The 19,660-nt window shown below is 44.8% G+C and overlaps 1 protein-coding gene across 2 annotated transcripts in view; it reads left to right on the top strand.

The window, feature by feature from the left end:
* Positions 1–19,660, top strand: part of PTPN3 (protein tyrosine phosphatase non-receptor type 3) — a 117,515-nt gene that overhangs the window by 62,792 nt on the left and 35,063 nt on the right. For both annotated transcript variants that reach the window (XM_068973679.1, XM_068973678.1), the window contains exons 10-14: positions 4,293–4,381; positions 5,510–5,573; positions 6,952–7,124; positions 10,159–10,293; positions 12,494–12,670. In XM_068973679.1, the coding sequence (XP_068829780.1) occupies positions 4,293–4,381; positions 5,510–5,573; positions 6,952–7,124; positions 10,159–10,293; positions 12,494–12,670 (638 nt within the window). The remainder of the gene's footprint in view (positions 1–4,292; positions 4,382–5,509; positions 5,574–6,951; positions 7,125–10,158; positions 10,294–12,493; positions 12,671–19,660) is intronic.

Below are 19,660 nucleotides of genomic sequence, written 5' to 3'. Positions count from 1 at the left end.
ATATCTGAGGTTATTGATATTTCTCAGCAGTCTTGATTCCAGTTTGTGCTTCATCCCACCCAGCATTTTGCATGATGTATTCTGCATATAATAAGTTAAATAAGCCAGGTGACAATATATAGCCTTGACATGCTCCTTTTCCAATTCGGAACCAGTCTGTTGTTCCATGTCCAATTCTAACTGTTGGTTCTTGACCTGCATACAGATTTCTCAGGAATCAGGTAAGGTGGTCTGGTTTTCCCATCTCTTTCAGAATTTTCCATTTTGTCGTGATCTACATAGTCAAAGGCTTTGGGATAATCAATAAAGCAGAAGTAGGTGTTTTTCTGGAGCTCTCTTGCTTTTTCTATGATCCAGCAGGTGTTGGCAATTTGATCTCTCATTCCTCTGCCTTTTATAAATCCAATTTGAACATCTGGAAGTTCATGGTTCACATACTATTGAAGCCTGGCTTGGAGAATTTTGAGCATTACTTTGCTAGCGTGTGAGATGAGTGCAGTCATTCAGTAGTTTGAACATTCTCTGGCATTGTCCTTCTTTGGGATTGGAATGAAAACTGACCTTTTCCAGTCCTATGGCCCCTGCTGAGTTTTCCAAATTTGCCAGCATTATTGAGTGCAGCATTTTAACAGCATCATCTTTTAGGATTTGAAATAGCTCAACTGGAATTCCATCACCTCCACTAGCTTTGTTCATAGTGATGCTTCCTAAGGCCTACTTGACTTGGCATTCTAGGATGTCTGGCTCTAGGTGGGTGATCACACCATCATGATTATCTGGGTCATGAAGATATTTTTTGTATTGTTCTTCTGTGTATTCTTGCCACCTCTTCTTAATATCTTGTTTCTGTTAGGTTCATACCATTTCTGTCCTTAATTATACCCATCTCTGCATGAAATGTTCCCTTGGTATCTCTAATTCTCTTGAAGAGATCTCTGGTCTTTCCCATTCTATTGTTTTCTTCTGTTTCTTTGCATTGATCACTGAGGAAGATTTTCTTATCTCTCCTTGCTGTTCTTTGAAACTCTGCATGCAAATGGGTATATCTTTCCTTTTCTCCTTTGCCTTTAGCTTCTGTTCTTTTCTTAGCTGTTTGTAAGGCCTCCTCAGACAATCATTTTGTCTTTTTGCATTTCTTTTTAGGGGGGATGGTTTTGATCCCTGCCTCCTGTACAATGTCACAAACCTCCTCTACAGTTCGTTAGGCATTCTGACTATCAGATCTAATCCCTTGAATCTATTTCTCACTTCCACTGTATAATCGTAAGGGATTTGATTTAGGTCATACCTGAATGGTCTAGTGGTTTTCCCTACTTTCTTCAATTTAAGTCTGAATTTGGCAATAAGGAGTTCATGATCTGAGCCACAGTCAGCTCCTGGTCTTGTTTTTGCTGACTGTATAGAGCTTCTCTATCTTTAGCTGCAAAGAATATAATCAATCTGATTTCGATATTTACCATCTGGTGATGTTCATGTGTAGAATCTTCTCTTGTGTTGTTGGAAAAGGGTGTTTGCTGTGACCAGTGCATTCTCTTAGCAAAACTGTATTAGCCTTTGCCCTGCTTCATTCTGTATACCAAGGCCAAATTTGCCTGTTACTCCAGGTATCTCTTGACTTCCTACTTTGGCATTCCAGTCCCCTATAATGGAAAGGACATCTTTTGGGGCTGTTAGTTCTGAAAGGTCTTGTAGGTCTTCATAGAACCATTCAACTTCAGCTTCTTCAGCATTACTGGTTGGGGCATAGACTTGGATTACTGTGATAATGAATGGTTTGCCTTGGAAACAAACAGATATTATTCTGTCATTTTTGAGATTGCCCAAAAGTACTGCATTTCGACTCTTTTGATGACTATGAGGGCTACTCCATTTCTTCTAAGGGATTCCTGCCCACAGTAGTAGATATAATGGTCATCTGAATTAAATTCACCCATTCCAGTCCATTTTAGTTTGCTGATTCCTAGAATGTCAACGTTCACTCTTGCCATCTCCAGTTTGACCACTTCCAATTTGCCTTGATTCATGGACCTGACATGTCAGGTTCCTTTGCAATATTGCTCTTTACTGCATCAAACTTTATTACCATCACCAGTCACAGCCACAACTGGTTTTCACTTTGGCTCCACCTCTTCATTCTTTCTGGAGTTATTTCTCCCCTCTTTTCCAGTAGCATATTGGGCATCTACCGACCTGGGGAGTTCGTCTTTCAGTCTAATTGGCAACTGACCTTTACATTTTCTACCTGTAATTGGCCTACATCATATCCAAGGAAAACAAATAGTAACTGAATACCTAGTCCACCTAGTCCATAGTCGGAGAAGGCAGTGGCACCCCACTCCATTACTCTTGCCTGGAAAATCCCACGGACAGATGAGCCTGGTAGGCTGCAGTCCGTGGGGTCGCAAAGAGTCGGACACGATTGAGCGACTTCACTTTCACTTTTCACTTTCATGCATTGGGGAAGGAAATGGCAACCCACTCCAGTGTTCTTGCCTGGAGAATCCCAGGGACAGGGGAGCCTTGGGGGCTGCCGTCTATGGGATCGCTCAGAGTCAGACACGACTGAAGCGACTTAGCAGCAGCAGTCCATAGTAGCCATTGTTCCAGATGCATCCCTTCTGATCATAGCTCATTAGCCAGGACTAGTCACACAGTCCTGCTCCACAAGCTGGAAGGTGGAGATGGGCCTGAATTTAGCCGGCAGTACCTGTCCTCGCTGCTGTGGGTGTGGTGCAGACGGGAGCATCATGCAACCAGGAGATTTGAGACCCATGTCACTGGCCCATCCAAAGCGTTCATTTATTGCTTTATTCTGCACTCAATTTTTATTTTGTTTGCTAATTTTCTCTCCCACCTGCCTCATATTTCCATGTATTCCGATTCCAAGTATCATGTTTCGATGCCACCCTGGTTTTCACCTTGTGGTTTGGTTTTGCTTTCTGCGTGTGATTTCAGCTGGGGGCCCAGTCGGGATTACTCTCTGGATGCTCCATGTGTCAGGAGCATTTGCTTTGGTCAGTTTCTTCAACTCCCCACATGCACGTCACTGTTCATAAGTGATTCATCCCACTATCTCTTGAGAGGTGAATGAGATGGATGTTTATTATACCTACTGCATGCCAGGCCCTGTTCTACGTTCTTATATTCTCTAAGTTCAACCTGATAAAACTGTTAAGAGGTGGATTCGATAATCCTTATTGCACAAAAGGAAAAATTGAGGCTCAGTAGCCCAAACCAACATAGCTAGTTAAGTGACAGATCTAAGGTTCACACTCACTGGTAACTCTGCTCCTTCTTGAAAATTAAGAGGGACTTCCTTGGTGGTCCAGTGGCCCAGTTCTTCACCTTCCAGTGTAGGGGATACAGGCTAAATCCCTTGTCCAGAAGCTAAGATCTCACACTCCTTGGGGCCAAAGAACCAAACCTTAAAAACAGAAGCAATATTTTAGCACGTTCAATAAAGACTTTTAATAAATAGTTCACATCAAAAATAAAATTATGAGTATCCGAGTGGGTAAATAGAATGTAGATTATTCAGGGGGAGGAACTGTTTTCCTTTGGTTTGGTTTGTTCTTTGGCCATGCTGCACAGCATGCAGGATCTCAGTTCCCCAGCCAGGGATCAGACCGAGGTTCCCAGCAGTGGAAGCTGAGTCTTAACTGCTGGACCCCCAGGGAATTCCCCGTGATGGAACTGTTTTATTTTAAAATTTTCATTACTTGTTCTTTAACAGATTTAAGATAGCTTTCATCACCGTATCTTTCTTTTGTCATCTTAATTATCTACAACAATGCCTAGCACATAGGCTCTTAAAAATGTTGAATATATTGGATCTAAAAGCCATATTTTATTTCTTCATTGGGTTTAGAATCAGCAGTGCTACACTTCAGCTAAAGCCTTTGCAGTGATGGGAGTTGAGATTTGTTTAAAGCAGTGTGGGGGGATGAGGCTTTTCTGTTTTTAATACGGTGCCTGATACTCATTATTGAAAGTATAAAGGCAGATGTTCATTTCTCTGATTCTGTGGAATGAGTGAGCTTGCCTAATAACTTTGTAACCTGGCAGGACCCAGGTGTTGCTGTCAGGCAGTATATTTTCACTTTAGGAGAATTTGGTGCTAAGTACTTAGATCTTAAGTTTATCTGTTAAGAGGAGATTTTTGCCTGTTTTCTATAATCTTCCTTTTGGAGCTTATACTTCGTGCTATTTATAAAAGCGTGGGTGCTTGAGTTACCAGAGGCCATAAGCATGACAGTAACACACTGTGAATCTGAGGTCTTCCTATTTTACAGGATCTGCACAATTTAGATCTAATGATTGGAATTGCTTCTGCGGGCATCGCTGTGTACCGAAAATATATTTGCACAAGTTTCTATCCTTGGTAAGTGCAAACCAGTTCTAATTATTCTCTGAATCATGCTTTAAAAATATGCTGAACAAAAGTAACGGTACCTCTAATTTTAAACTTTTATTTCTAAGGAAGGGACAGAGACTTTCTCCCAAGTTTTTACCTCTGACCTCTACAATTCATCCAGATTCTGTACCTGGGAAAATTCTTCTGGTTATTACTGGACATCCCCTTCTGCCTTGGTCACCCTGTGGTTTGGGATACTCTGTGAAACATGGATAAAAACAGCACAAGGCAGGTTCTGGTGTTAAGGAATCCTTCCTGGGCGGCACATGAGCCAGAATCCAGAGAACTTCCTCTGAGCAGGAGTTGTATTTTCTGTGCAGTTCCTGAGCTATTAACTGAAGCTTTGTGCCAGATTCTGGTCTAAAACCTGAGGAGGCCCAAAAGACTCGAATCATCACAAATCTGAGAAAGGCAGTGCTGTCCCCGTTGTTCCTAAGGCTCTCTGCTGGAGGAATTAAGAGTACATGCTCCGATCCTGGCTTCAAGCATCTCTGGATGAATGACCTGGAGCGCTTACGGGATATCTCCCAGCCTTAGTTTCCTCATCTGAAAATTGGTTATAACGATTTGGACTGTTGCAAGGCTTAGTGAAGGGGCTGCCGTAAAGCTTGAAGCAGAGGATGTGGTGCATAAAAAAGGCTCAGTTCGTGGTGGCTCTAATTGTGTTACTCTGCAGACAAGAGGCTAGTTGACACATGGCTGTTAAGTGGCTTTTAAGTTGCAAAGCAGCTGGGCCCTGGATCTAGGTCTGTCTGCGCTCCTCCCACTGCTCCACACTGCCCTCAGCTGTCTTGCCCAGGTACACACCAGCTCCCGTAAAACTGCAGCGTCACCGAACAGCTGACAGCAAAGGGAGCGCCTTGCCCGTGGTCCTTGTTATTTAAGAGCTACATCATAATCCAGTGGCCGTGATGTGATGCTCGGCTTCGGTCAGCTACTTGGTGTTTGGCCGGGGCCATGGGGCCGCCATCCTTTCTACGCTGAAGCAAAGTCTAGGAAGCCGAGAGCCCCTGGCCATCACCGCGAGGTGTCAGCTGCATCCTGGCTGCTCCCTGATGTGCTTTCTTTGTGTCATGTTTTATTTTTTTTTGGCAGGGTGAACATTCTAAAAATTTCTTTCAAAAGGAAAAAATTCTTTATACATCAGCGACAAAAACAGGTGAGTTAAACCTCTACTCGCTTTGGTTCTTTTGCTTTTAGCCACTTCAGCTCTTAGCCCTTTGGTAGGTGAAGGCATTTGTCGTACGTGTAACAGGGGAGAGAGAGCTCAGCAGGCAGTGGAAAGAAAGTAGGCACTGGGATCCAGAGGGCCCCATGGTCCCCTGTGTAATTCACTCTGCTTATCTGGCTGGGGAAGTCGCTTGCTCTGGAGCCAGAGACATTGGGTTCAGGCCCTAGCTCTCCCACTTGCCCAGTTGAGCGGGTTACTTAACCTCCCCTAGTCGGAGTTACCTTGTTTGCTGGAACACAGCAATACCCATTTATCAGGGAACCATCTGATTTAGGTAGAAGTGCCATTGGTCAAAGCCCCTGGCCAAGCCCACAGCAGAGATAGCAGTGAAAGTCAGCAAGGTCAGTTTCTGCCCTCGATGTGTTTAAAATGCATGGTGGCCTTGGGCGTATGTCTCGTAGGAGGAATCCACAGCCCTCCACATAACTCAGCTTGCTTTTCCACTTAGAGAAGAGCGACTTAGAGGGGAGGGAATCCACAGCTAGCAAGGTGGAAGAGCTGGAATTTGAGCCAGTCTTTATGAATCTGAGCTGCCAGCTCTTACCATGACGCCACACTCTGTCTTGTTTGTTAGGCTGCATATTTCTCACTTAGCGTCACTATGCCACTTCCCAATTTCCCAAAGACAATGTGTGCTTACAGGGGCTCCACACCACAGTGAACTCTTAGGAATGAGAACACTAAAGCTCAGCACAAATAAGGACTAGAATCTGAGTCTGCTGAGCCCCACATCCAAGATGCAGGGTACCAGAAAAATGCACAGGATGGTAATTTACCATGAGAACAGAAAGCCTGAATTCAAGTAGGAGGGAAATTGAGCAAATGATCAAAATGATGATTTTGAGTGAGCACTAGATTTAACTCGCTTTGTGGAAAGCAAATAGAGAGATCCAAAGCGTTATAAGAGGCCTGTCATTTGACAGGTTAAAGATTCAGGGGAGAGATTTTTCCCAGAGCTAAATTTTAAAAAAGATTGTATCAGACAACCCTTATTTGATTGCTCCAAATATATCGAACCTAGAAAGGTAGACAGATGTGAAATGAAAGCATTCATGAAAGACCACAGAGGATGAGAGAGAGTTTGACGATGGGCTTTTTTTTTTTTTTTACCACGTTCATAAAGATGGTTAACAACTCCCACTGTTGAATATTCTTAGAATCCTGTTTTGTAGCCTAAGGAATTTTGAAGCCAGTTTTCCACTGTCTGTCGTTTCTTCCCGGATTACCACTCATGTGGGCATAAAGTGTTCGAGACCCTACTTCTCCAGCTATGCAGTTGAAATCTCTACTGTGCTTTTTCTCCCAGACGGAATCCAGGGAGCATATAGTGGCCTTCAACATGTTAAATTACCGATCTTGCAAAAACTTGTGGAAGTCCTGTGTCGAGCACCACACATTCTTTCAGGCAAAGAAGCTGCTACCTCAGGAAAAGAATGTTCTGTCTCAATACTGGAGTCTGGGCTCTAGGAACCCCAAAAAGTGAGTATTCTCTGGAGGCAGTCTCCACACTAGCCTGAAATGTAAGCCCGACCTAGTAACCCCCGGGGAGCAGACATCCCCCGGGAAAGAGATGTCTTTCCCCGGAGGCCCCATGTCCTGGGGCCAGAGCTGCTGGTGGATATTAGAACCTCAGATGAAAGTCTCCTCAGGGACAGGCAGCGATGTCTCCTTCCACACACATTCAGGTACTTCTATTCCGGTTGCTTGCTTCTGCCTCCTCAACTCTGTATTACTCAGAGCTCCCAAGCGCTCACAGTTGCAACGACTCCACCATGAAAGCCCTCGGCAGTGACTCATGGTCATCGTGGTGGCATTAAGACAGCCTCTCCCACTGAACGTTAACTCCATACGATGCTCTGTAATAATGAATGAGTGAATGAGCACAAGGAAAGCTTTCCAGAGTCAGGTGACTGACATACGCGACATACGACAGTCACATGGTAGTAACAACAGTAATTGCAGTTGACAATTACTGAGTGCTTACTTTGCTCCTCGCACAGATTTTGCTTAACTCTTTTTTAAATATGGCAATTCCATGTATGCTGTTAGTCCTAGGAATGATATTCAAAATATCTAATGATTAATACAGTAAAATAAATCTATAAATTGAAATTTTTTAGTTTATAGTATATCGTCTAAACTAACCATAAAGTGTATATTTTTGTATGTTTTTATCCTGCCCTCTAAATAAAAGATGTAGCAAAAATTGCCTGTCAAATTATTTAAATTGTTTGGTTGGAAAATTTATTTTTGTGGGTTTTTTTTTTTTTTTTGATGTGGCTGTTACTAAAAATGGTGCCCCTTTCTGAGCCATTATCAGATATGTGGGACTGTATCAGACTATTTGACCATTTCAGTGACTTTCCTACTATATTGGTAATCGATAGCATTCTAGATTGAATGAGTGGTAAATGTCTTTTGATATCATCGATAGTATTTATGGTGCTAAATGCTGTCTCTCTGTTTCTGATGAACCAAGAACAAATATATTTTTCAAGGTTTTGGCTTATAAAACCATTCAGTATTTTTATACCTGCAGTAACTACTTCTGTCTTCTATTTCTATAAACATAATTTGCTGGAATGTAGCATTTACTTTGGTTGGACTTAATCCTCTCGGCGAGCTGAGAAGTGGCATTGAGAGCAACTGAAAGCTTGGACTCTGTTACTAAGAAACCTGGCTTCAAATCTGATCTACATCAGTTTTAATTTAATTTGCTTTTTCAATTTCTTTTTCTATAAAGAGTGGCCAACATGGAGGATTTAAAAACTTTTTTTTGGTTATCCATTGCAACAGGTAAAACCACCCCTATTTTGGTAGCTTAGAGCAGTAATCATTCTATTATATCTCAAGACCTTGTGGGTCATGTTTTCAGGAAGGGCGTGCTGGATGGTTCTGCCACTGCATGCAGTGTGTGGATTGGGGTTTCTTGGTGAGATGAGGCTGGTGGCTGGGCTGGGCTAGGCTGAGGGTCCAGGACCATCTTTCCACACCTGGTGCCTTGACAGAACGATCAGAAGGCTGTACTCATCTGGACCCCCATCCTCTCTGTGTGTTCTCAGGGCCTCTCCCAGGGTAGTTGGCCTTCTTACGTGGAGGCTCAGGACTGCAAGAGTCTAAGACAGAAGCAGCTGGTCATCTTAAAAGCTAGGCCTAGATCTGGCACAGTTAATCTTGGTCAAAGCAGTCACAGGCCATTCTGGGTGGAAGAATCAGAGAACTTGTCCCCCGCACCACCCGTTAATCTGCAGCTGTGGGTCACTTGGGATATGGAGGGTGACTCGGTGGCCATAGGTAGACAGTTCTTGACCACCAATCCCAGCTTCAGCATACTGGCAAATCGCATTCCTTATTATCTCTGTTTCACAGATAGAGAAACTGAGGCTTAGCTTACATGATTTGCCCAAGCCCTAGAGATACAATTACACATTTGCATATTGGGCCCCTGAAACCTTCCACATGAAAGAAACTTGTTTGGTGTTTTCCAGGCTTACAGGACAATGGAACACTTCTTTTTCCAAAGAGTACCTATTAATAACCTGTGACACATACTTTGGGGAACTGCTGGATTCAACCTTTGAATCATCTGGCTTGCTCCCACTGTTTGATGCTGTGCTCTCAATCAACGATAATTGGGTTTCTGATGTAGATTCTCCTGGTGATGCTGCTGTGAGATTTTGATCAGGGTGACAGCCATATTTCTCATTGAAAATCAGTACATTGATATTCTAGAGGGTGTGCTTCATGTCACCTATGGTCTTTTGAGGTTTTTTGTCATGATTTTTGTTGGCTTGCTAGCTTTAGTCTGCAAGGAAATGTGTCAAATATTTTAAGGTATTAAAATATCGTTTAAAATTTAGAAGTGCCAGACTGAGTTTTCCGGAAACTAGTTTCCAACTCCATCCTCTCAAATAATCCATACTCTGAGGGGTCTAGAGAGCTGAGATTTAAATTACCTAAGTATAAATGAAATCCGAAAGTAACCTTTAGGGTGGCACGTTCAAAGAACACAGCCCAAAACTCTGCTGTCTAAGCGTATCTTCTCTGGTCTGCTCTTAAAGAGTTCTGAGTGATTTACGGTGACAGCTTCTGCCAGCTAGAATGACAGAGAACACCGGGAAGGATGGTTAATGTTTGTACTCATGCCGCTGTGAGTAAAAGTGAGAATTCCTTGAAGTTCCTTGAACGGTGTTTCAACGTTAATCCTGAAATTCCTTCTCATCTGGTAAGGCGTGGTTATATTCTGAAAACAGTTTTGTTGCTTGCAGTAGTAAGGACAAGAAAATATTTTTTCACCCAAAGAAAAGAAAAGAACGTCAGAGAAAGCCAGCCCAGAAAGGAATCTCTGACCCAGGTGCCTCCACTCCCGGGAACCTCGGCTGGGGTCACCAAAGTGTTAACTGGCCCTGCGTCAGGGAGGGAGGGTGTGCAGACTGTTTGTTTCATTTATGCTATCACTTCTATCTCGTGGAACATGTCAGTGTAGAAAGTGAACCTGCATCTGGTTTTTCAGGTCTGTAAATAACCAGTGTTGCAAAAAGGTGATTGGAGGGATGGTGTGGAACCCAGCCATGAGGAGATCTTTATCAGTGGAACATTTAGAAACCAAGAGTCTACCGTCCCGGTCTCCTCCTATTACTCCCAACTGGTATGTCTTCCTTTTTTTGGTACTATCTGCCAGGAAACACTTTATTTCTTTTAAAAACTAAGTAAAAATAAAAACCTAACTATAGATGGTCTATGATGAGAGTTTATATTTGCATATTTGACTATTGCAGAAGTAACTATTTTTATGAGATGCACAAGTATAGCTAGACATTTTTTTTAGTGTATGATGTTTGGATGTTCTTTTATATATATATATATATATATATATATATATATTTTTTTTTTTTTTTTTAAGTCTTTCAAACTTGTTACAACATTGCTACTGTTTTGTGTTTTGGGTTTTTTTGGCCATAAGGCATGTGGGATCTTAGTTCTCCAGCCAGGAATCAAACCTGCACCCCACCACCAGACCACTCGGGAAGTCTCTGGGATGTTCTTTTTTAAAAAGTTATTTGGTCTAAATAAATTTGAGCACCACAGCCTACTGAAGTGCCCCTCAGCAACAGTAGCAAATGCTCATTGGAAAGTAGCCTGCCAACTTCTAAGTTGATGGACTTGGCTTAAAAGGAAGGAATTGGCAGTTTGGTGAAGTGGGTAAGGGCACTGGGCTTGTAGCTGGAACACCTGGACTCAGATTTTGGCTCTTCTGTTCATTAACAGATTTGTTTAACTCTCTGGTCTCAGTCTTTCCATCTGTAAAGGGGTTGAATGAACTAACAATGTACAAGTGCTTTGTAAGCTATACAAAAAGGATCAGGTAGAATTGTTGTTTATTGTCAGTTATTTTTATTATTTTATTATTATTATTGTTAGTATAATGTTCCTCAGAGACATCAGGCCATTTTTTAAATGCCTCCAAAACAGCCAGACATTATGGGGGGAAGGGGGAACCAAGCTGGAAACCTTGGCTCAACTCCACCCTAAAATAGGATTATGGCTTTCTGTTCATTTCCTGATAGACAGAGTGCACCTATAAATTCTTAAGGAGTGATCTACCAAGACTAAGAAATATTCTGCCAGGCAGGCTGAAAGGGAGTGGCTGTGCAGGACTGCTAGGAAAGGACTCTCTGCTGGGGCCAGATGCTCTGGGCAGGAATGGTGATGGTGTTTAGTGTTGGAAAGTTATAACATGACCGAGTAGATTGATTCTTGGTTTCTGAAATGTAGGCACTCATCCTGTAGTGGTCCATGTGTGCTATAAAGTAGCAGCTTAATTTGTCTGCAAGTCTCTTAGCAGCAGAGGCCAGGACAACATTCAGGAGAACAGCGGGTTTTGGCTCTTAACTGCTATTTATAGGTCCTCTCCGGAGGAGTCACGAGCCTTGCTGCTCAGCTTTGGGCACAGTGTATTGATCGTTCAGGCCCAGAGGGATTGCAAAAGTGGAGGCCCTGACAGGCCCAAGGAGAAATGGTTAAAAAGGAAGGGGAAGATGAAAAAGCAAGGACAATGAAATTTAAGAAAGTTCAGCAGCCTCGAGTTGTCGACCGCAGGAGCTGCTAGTGCCTAGGTGCTGCCCCAGGTGTCAAGGCCTCCTGAGAACATTGCCTCATTTGGTTCATTGTCAGGAGCCAGATGGGTACAGCTGAGGCTCAGAGAGGTAGTGACTTGTCTCGTGGCACACAGCTACTGCTGCTATTGGAAGGACAGGGCGGTGCTAATACAGTCCATGGGGTTGCAAAGAGGTGGACACGACTGAGCAACTAGCACTTTCACTTTCAATACCACATAGATCTATTTTGAAAAGCAAACATTTCTTCTTGGATCAAGTGAAATTGACATTAGGGAATATAGTTGAAAGAAGGTTCAAATTTTGCAAAAAAAAAAAAAAAACCACCTTACTTTAGCTTCTGAACCTTCTATTTATATTGCACAAATGAATCAGAAAAATTTGTCTGATGAGCAGCCAGTTTGGCCTCCTTATGCATTGAGATCTTAAGTGCTCTTGGAAGAATAACTCCCTCTAAACCAACACTCAGCAGCTTCCCAAAGGGCACAAACCAGTCTCATCTGCTGGTTTATAAAGTTGAGGGGCTGTACCACTGGGCCCAGAGTCTCTGGGACCACGCAGCCCCTGGTGGATTCTGGTGTAGTAAGGCGGTTAACTGGCTCTGAAATTCCAGCAGCATCAGCAAAGCCCCCCTTGGGACGGTCAGGGCACAGAGGTTAGATCACTGATGTCTGATAGAATCCTTCAGTAGAATCTGCCTTCAGCACTTCGCCCTGCACTTTTCCCCACCAGGCGAAGTCCTCGGCTCCGGCACGAGATCCGAAAGCCACGGCACTCTTCTGCGGACAACCTTGCCAACGAGATGACGTACATCACTGAGACGGAAGATGTGTTCTATACCTACAAGGGCTCCCTGTCCCCTAAAGACAGTGATTCCGAGGTCTCTCAGAACCGAAGCCCGCACCGAGAGTAAGAAACTTGCGCTCCTCTCTTTCCTGTGTCTCCTTGTTGGGGCTGTTGAGGAATTTGCACAGGCCCGCTGGCCATTTAAGAGGAGGCAGAGGCTAGAACCGGCAGCCAGCTGCCTGGGGTGCTCTCTGCCAGGCTGAGAATATCAGTCCGCTCTCCCTTCCCCCACGAGCTGTGTGCCTGGGGTCATTAGCTCGCCCTGCTTTTTGTCAGTGACAGCAACCTACCGTCCACATACCCATTAGCTCTCCTGAATGGTGTTCTTTCCAGTTGATGAGCAAAACTCAGTTTAAACCATTCCATACACCAGAGGTTGAGGGCGTGTTGACTAGAGCAGTGTGTCTCTAGATTGTCAGTATTTGTCCGCTGCAAGATTCCCCACCCCTGTAAGTGTGCTCATTTCTCTCTGCCCACAGAAAACCTTCTCAGATCCACAGTCTGTCCTCAGGGCATTTGTTCGCTTTGGTTTTTAATGAATATTTAGTATAAAGAAAAAAAACACGCAGAGAACATCTCAGCATCTCAGATTTTCTTTGTTAAATTTTTGTTAAGGACAATTTGCATCAAATTCTTTTATGTTCCCATAGTCCTTTTTTTTTGTGTGTGACAAACTCCCTTCACATTTCAAGATCAGGAAAAAATATGTCTCTCCTAAAATACTGCCTTGAGTCCTTTTATTATTCAGTAAGATAATATCTGATTTACTTGTTACCTGTTCGCTTGACTAGCAAGAAGCTCAGAGCTGCATGTCAGACTCCGTTGCATTAGCTTCGCAGAGCCCAGATTTCTGAAATAGTCCTTACTCTTTCTTCTCTGTCTTATTAATGAGTCTTATTTTTTCTCTGGTCTTAATGAGTTCACTGTTCTACCATGTCTGCACATTTTAGAGTAAGCTATCTCAAATCGTTTTTTAAAGGGAGCAAAACACAGATCATAAGTGACAAAGTGTGATGGGAATGGATCTTTTTTTTTTTAGGAAGTCAACCAGGGTCATTGGGTATCCATTCTGTTTAGTCCCATGCTGTGCCCCAAATGTAGAAACATACGATTCCTCCCCCTGACTGCAGAGGATTAACGAGAACGCACGTCGGTTAATCTGTAAATTTTTACCACTCTAGCTCCTAGGATTAAAGCCTTAAATGCATCCTGACCATTCTCTCAGCATCACAGGTGAATCAGGGATCTCACTTCACACTTAAGTGTGAGATTGCTCTCTCTCTGCTGTCCCTGACCGCAGCAAACATGGTTTCCAGTTTATCTGTGTTCTTAACACCTCTGGCTGAATAATCCTCTGGTCATTATTTCCTTGTGACCTGAGCTTGGATGATGCTTCTGTTGAAATGATCGCTATCTCTTGCTCCAGCTTACAGCGCCGTTGAGCCTACAGTGGAAGGGTGTGAGTTCCTCTGTGGCGCACAGTGGTTGTGCATGTCCTACAAGGCAGGAGCCCAGACAAGCATGACTTGAGCCAGAATGAGCCTGTCAGGGGCTATGTCGCTTTGGTGAAGGGAGGAGGAGGGTTAGGAGCTGACTGAAGGCTCTGAGATGCCCAGTCACACCTTCCTCTGTGTCAGACCCCTGTTGTGGTTTGCAGTCCCATCATGGAATTGTACTGTCCAGTACAGTAGCCTCTAGTCACATGTGGTTATTCAGATTGAAATTATTGAATGTAAAATAAAATGTAAGTTCAGTTCCTCAGTCACACAAGCGTCATCTCGGGTGCTCTGGACCACATGCAGATAGAGGCTACCAAACGGGACAACACAGATACTGCACATTTCCAGGGTGGCAGGTGGACGAGAGATGGATTCTGTCCACGGGTACGTGGATGTCCTCTGCTCATTGTGGGTACGTGGACGTCTTAAAGGGCTCCACTCGTTGCTGAGTCCTGCAGTGCACTTTATATACCCTTGGCTGCTCCTTGAGGGACCATGAAGGTGAAGTAGACAAGTCTTTGCTTTCAGGGACCTCAGGCCACCTGGGCAAGTAGCACATTATCAGCCTTCATCAGCACACTGTGGGGCTTGGTCCGTTTGATGAAAGGAGAAGAGAGTTTAGGAAAACGGTGGTTTCTGAGAAGCCTGATTACAGATCCTACCTCAGATCTTCCTAAGTGCAGTCTGTGACCCCACCATGGAATTACAGAGCATCCAGACCTTCACAGGCCAGGACAGCCACACACACGTGGCTGTTTGAATTTAAGTTTATTAAAACTCCATTGAAAATTGACTTCCTCAAGCCCTGTTTGGTTTAAGTCATTCCTGGCCCTACTCATCCCTGGGCCTTGCCCATCAGTTCTTCCTGAAACTCCTTCGTGAGACCTAGGAAAGTATATCATCCTGGGACACTCTTTATTTTGCAGCAAACCATTAAAAGTAGCAAGTAATGGTGATTCAGAGGCAGCCTACCTTGCCGTGGCTTTGCCAGGTGAGCCACAGTAGACAGCTCACAGAGTCCAGGTAGCAGCTATACTTTGCAAGTGGGATGAACAGTTGAAACAAGTTCAGCCCCTCGCACCTCACATAGGTAGGGGACCCCGTCCCACTGGCAGGAAGCCACCTTCTGCTGAGCTTTTCAGAGGCAGCAGGCATCCATTGGTCCTCCGTTGCCCAAAGCAAGAAGGGAAGGTTGGTCTGTACTTGGTGAAAAAGCTGCAGTGGTGTTTTCAGTGAGTACAGTCATCCCAAAGTACCTAAGGGGGATTGATTCTAGGACCCTCAAAGGTATGAAATCCATGGACACCCAAATCTCTTGTAAAATGGTGAAGTGCGGTTGGTCCTTCACGTGTTAGTCGCTCAGTCACGTTCTACTCTTTGTGACCCCATGGACTGTAGCCCGCCAGGCTCCTCTGTCCATGGAATTCTCCAGGCAACAATACTGGAGTCAGTAGCCACTCCCCCTTCCAGGGGATATTCCCAACCTAGGGATCAAATCTAGGTTTCCTGCATTGCAAGCAAATCCTCTCAGGATTCCCTGAGCCACCAGGGAAGCCCTGATCCTTCATAACTCTGGATTTAATTTGATCCCCAATTAGCTGAATCCACGGACTCCCAGGGTTGGCTGCAGTATTTGCAAAGTGTTTAAGAAGCATTGGACATGTTTTATATAGCAAATTGCCGTGTTAAGAGGCAAGGAGAAATATCCTGTCAGAGATATCAGATGAATACAGACAGCAAGGAGAGTTCCTTTTAGAAAGAAGGAGGACATGCAGTGTTCTGTACCCATGTAAACAAGAGGAAGAAGGAGAGAAAGGAAGAAAAGAGTGATTCAACTTTGGCTCTCAACTCTCTGAACATTGTCCTCGCGGATGAGTCACTGTGGTTTGTCGCGTATTTATAGCAGCGCGGCAAAGTTTATGATTATAGTTACGAGTCCTTGGCAGTTTGCTTTGTGCCCGAGCAGGCAGTCCTCTGGTTACCCCTCAGCCATTCTGTGTTCCATGCCTTGCTTCAGAGCCAAGGCCAAAATCTGCAGAGAAGGAAGTTTCCAAAAACAAAAACAACCTGCCACCCAGGGAAGAAATTTTTTTAAAAAAGGAGAGGGAGTGCCCCAGAGGAGAAAACGACTTTGCAGAGCAGAAAGCCAGAGGAAAACAACTTTGAGGGCAGATGAGGGTTGTGTTTGAAGAACTTTTCGGCCCCCATGATGTCTTGGCTGTTTGCTCATTTCCTTCTCCAGAGCCTGCCTTGTTCCGGGGACATGGGGCAGCTGTCGGCTTTTATTTCCAAACTTCTGTATGTACAGCCATGTAAATACACTTCATGCTACTGAGCTGTACACTAGAAAATGGTTCAGATGGTAAATTTCATGTGTATTTCACCACTGTTTTTTAAAATGTTTTAAAATAGCCTCTATGCATTGGAAGGTACTCTAGGTATCCCCTTCTTCAGCTGCATCACCAGGGGTAGGAATTCCCTCTGCCCTGTCACCTGATCACCCAGCCAGTGATGAGCAGCTCTCCTGCCGTGGGGCAGCCTGCTGTCCTGGACAGCCTGGTTTCCGAACTGTGTCTCCCCACAGGAGACCAGCCAGCGACAGGGTTTCACAGGAGTTTTGTGTTCATTTTCCCTGCACCTTGCCTGCCCTTCTCTTGGCCTCAGGCTGCTTGCATGTGGACGTCTGATGACTACTTTAAACGCAGCCTGGCCCGGCCTCAACTCATCATCTTCTGTCCAGCCTGAGGCTGCTCCTGTGTCTTGGTGAATGAGGCCATGTTCAAGAACCACCCTCTTGGCACCTGTTGGGACTTGAAGCATCCTCGACAGCTTCTCTCGCACCTGCGTCGTCCAGTTCCTCACCCCTTGTTTCTTTCCCACAAACATCTCTTGACCTGGACCCCTCCACCAGCCTCCCCATCGCCTTGCCCGTGTATAACTGCCATCATCTCTCAAAGGGGGGCTTGCAGCAGTGTTCTGAGTATCCTCCTGTCTTTGGTCTCTCCTCCTCCTTCCAGAGCATCCTTAACAAGGGCTCAGTTCAGTTGCTCAGTCGTGTCCAACTCTTTGTGACCCCATGGACTGCAGCGCGCCAGGCCTCCCTGTCTGTCACCAACTTCTGGAGTTTACCCAAACTCACATCCATTGAGTTGGTGATGCCATCCAACCATCTCATCCTCTGTCATCCCCTTCTCCTCCTGCCCTCAATCTTTCCCAGCATCAGGGTCTTTTCAAATGAGTCAGCTCTTCGCATCAGATGGCCAAAGTATTGGAGTTTCAACAAGGGTAACAGGCTTATCTTCCTGAAATTCAATCCTGAGAATGTCACTCCCCTACTTAGGTGTCTTTTCTGTGCTTTTTCAAAGTTTCATGCCTCTGCAAATGCTGCAGGTTTTTTTTTTTTTTAATTAGAGTTTTATCTAAAATACTTTCTTCTTCCCTCCTGACTACCTGTTTAAACCGCTACTAGTTTATCTCTGCCCCCTCTTCTGTGGAGTCTCTCGTGGCCTCCCACTGTACCCCAGACATCTGAGCATCTCCCTTAGAGCGTGATGATAATATTTGATCTATTTCTGTACCTTAAAATAGACAGTGAGCTCTCGGAGAGCAGAAGTAGTGCCCTGTTCACCTCTCCTTCCCCCAAACCTGGCATGATGTCTGGCACTTAGATATGCAATGACTGTGTGGATAGATGGACAGACAGACACATGGTCACATGAAATGGGATGCAGCCCTTGGGTAATGCCCAGACCAACGCCCAAGTTTTCATAATGGGTGTCTCCTCTGCCACTTCCATGGCAGGTCGCCACATCACATGAGCACACAGCATCTGATCTGCACACCAAGGACTCAGACAGGTTTATTGCGACAGGTTCTGGTTAACTGTCCTCTATCAGCAGTTCTCTGTGGCAGGTGCTGCTGCAGGGTATATATGGGTGAGAAATTCTCAAAAAATTCAAGCACAAACTGACCAAAATATACCCAGTGCTTTCTTGTTATTGAGGTATCACAGCATCCAAGGGGGCAGCCTGGGGACGGTGCATGACCTGTGACTCCATTAGTGATGAGACAGAGCTCAGAAAGCAGCGTTTCTGACCCGTGTTCCCTCCACCACCTGCGTTGCTTCTTGCATGAAGTTTTGATCTTGGGCCCTTGACGTGTATTGCAGAAAGAAAAGTATCACCTGAACAACGTCTCCACATCATAAACACGCAAACTACGGAGACACTTCCTGTTACTCAGTGCGCCTCACATCAGGATCCATGTAGATTAGCTGGCTATGTGTTAGGTGCCCTTGGGGAGGAACAGACAGAGGGCTAGGGTCTCTCCCAGCCTGGAGAAGCTCACAGGCTTGAGAGAGAAATGCCGTCCGGAGCAGCTCCCATCCTGTCAGGCGCCTCCAGTGACAACTGTGAAACCCTTGGTGGGAGCACAGCTTGGCTTGGCTGACAGGTTTGGGGACGGTGGGGGGTGGTCTTTGGAATTTTCTAGGGTGTAGGAAAGAGTGGTATAAAAAATATCACGTGGTAAATCTTGTCATTTTAACTTTTTCTTTAACCTTGCTTCTCTTCAGAGAAATGAACTCTGTCCTGGCTTTTGTTTCCGATGCCTACTGCGTTTATGCCTCAGAAGCGTCGGCTTCTGAGGGCGAGCACCCGTTTGTCTGCCGGTCAGTCCGTCTGTCTGTCTCTGCCCCTTTCTCCTCCAGGAGCTGGGGGTGGCCAGTCCCTCCCCTCTTCTCCTGCCTCTGGGACAAACTGCTTGCTGCCAGTCTCTCCCCCTGCCTTTCTCGGCCCCTTTCACAGTTGGCCCCTAAGCCTCAGCAGCCCCCCTCGCCCCTCCCTCCTCACATCCTGCCCCAAGAGGGGAGGACGGCTGCTCAGCCTGGCATCCTCACTCATGGTGTCCCTGTGCTGCGTCCAGCTGCCACCTTCTCGTTGCATCTCATCATTAGATGTCCTCCTCGCCATCTGTCTGTCCATCTTCCACGCTGAGCTGAACCTTACTGCAGCCTGCAGGGAATGTCTGTACGTGGTGGCTCAAACAAAAAAAATATTGTCATGTTTAATAAATTACCATCTAAAAGTAACCTCTCCGCCCCTACTTAGAAAATAGGATTGGGGACATAATGACTTTGAATATGTTATTTTTAGTACTGTGGGTTGTTTTGGGTAGACCATGAAGTGTGATACTGAAAAAGAAAAATACTTTAAAACCTTATAAAATGTCGTCTAAATTCTATATGACGTATTTCAAAATTCGGAATTTAGAAGTTAGACAAAATGAATACAAAGATACATTACACTTTACTGAGAAGCCTGCCCGCTTCTGCTGCGTCGCCGTCTCTTCTGTTTACATGTCGTCACCCTTTCCATCACGCTCATCTCCAGATTCTTCCAAATACTTGAAGTATGAATGCTGTCGGCAGCTTCATGTTAGAGGTTCAGTCCCACGCCTAGCTGGAAATAGCGTTTCCTGAATCCTTTGGGCTTCATCTTGTTTGGCAACTTCAAATCTCCCTTTCTGCCACTAGGAGGTGCTCTTAGAAACATCA

The sequence above is a fragment of the Capricornis sumatraensis genome, chromosome 6 (assembly GCF_032405125.1).
Source record: "Capricornis sumatraensis isolate serow.1 chromosome 6, serow.2, whole genome shotgun sequence".
Classification (NCBI taxonomy): domain Eukaryota; kingdom Metazoa; phylum Chordata; class Mammalia; order Artiodactyla; family Bovidae; genus Capricornis; species Capricornis sumatraensis.
The sequence above is the reverse complement of the archived record's forward strand: the minus strand, read 5'-3'. Positions and strand labels throughout refer to the sequence as shown.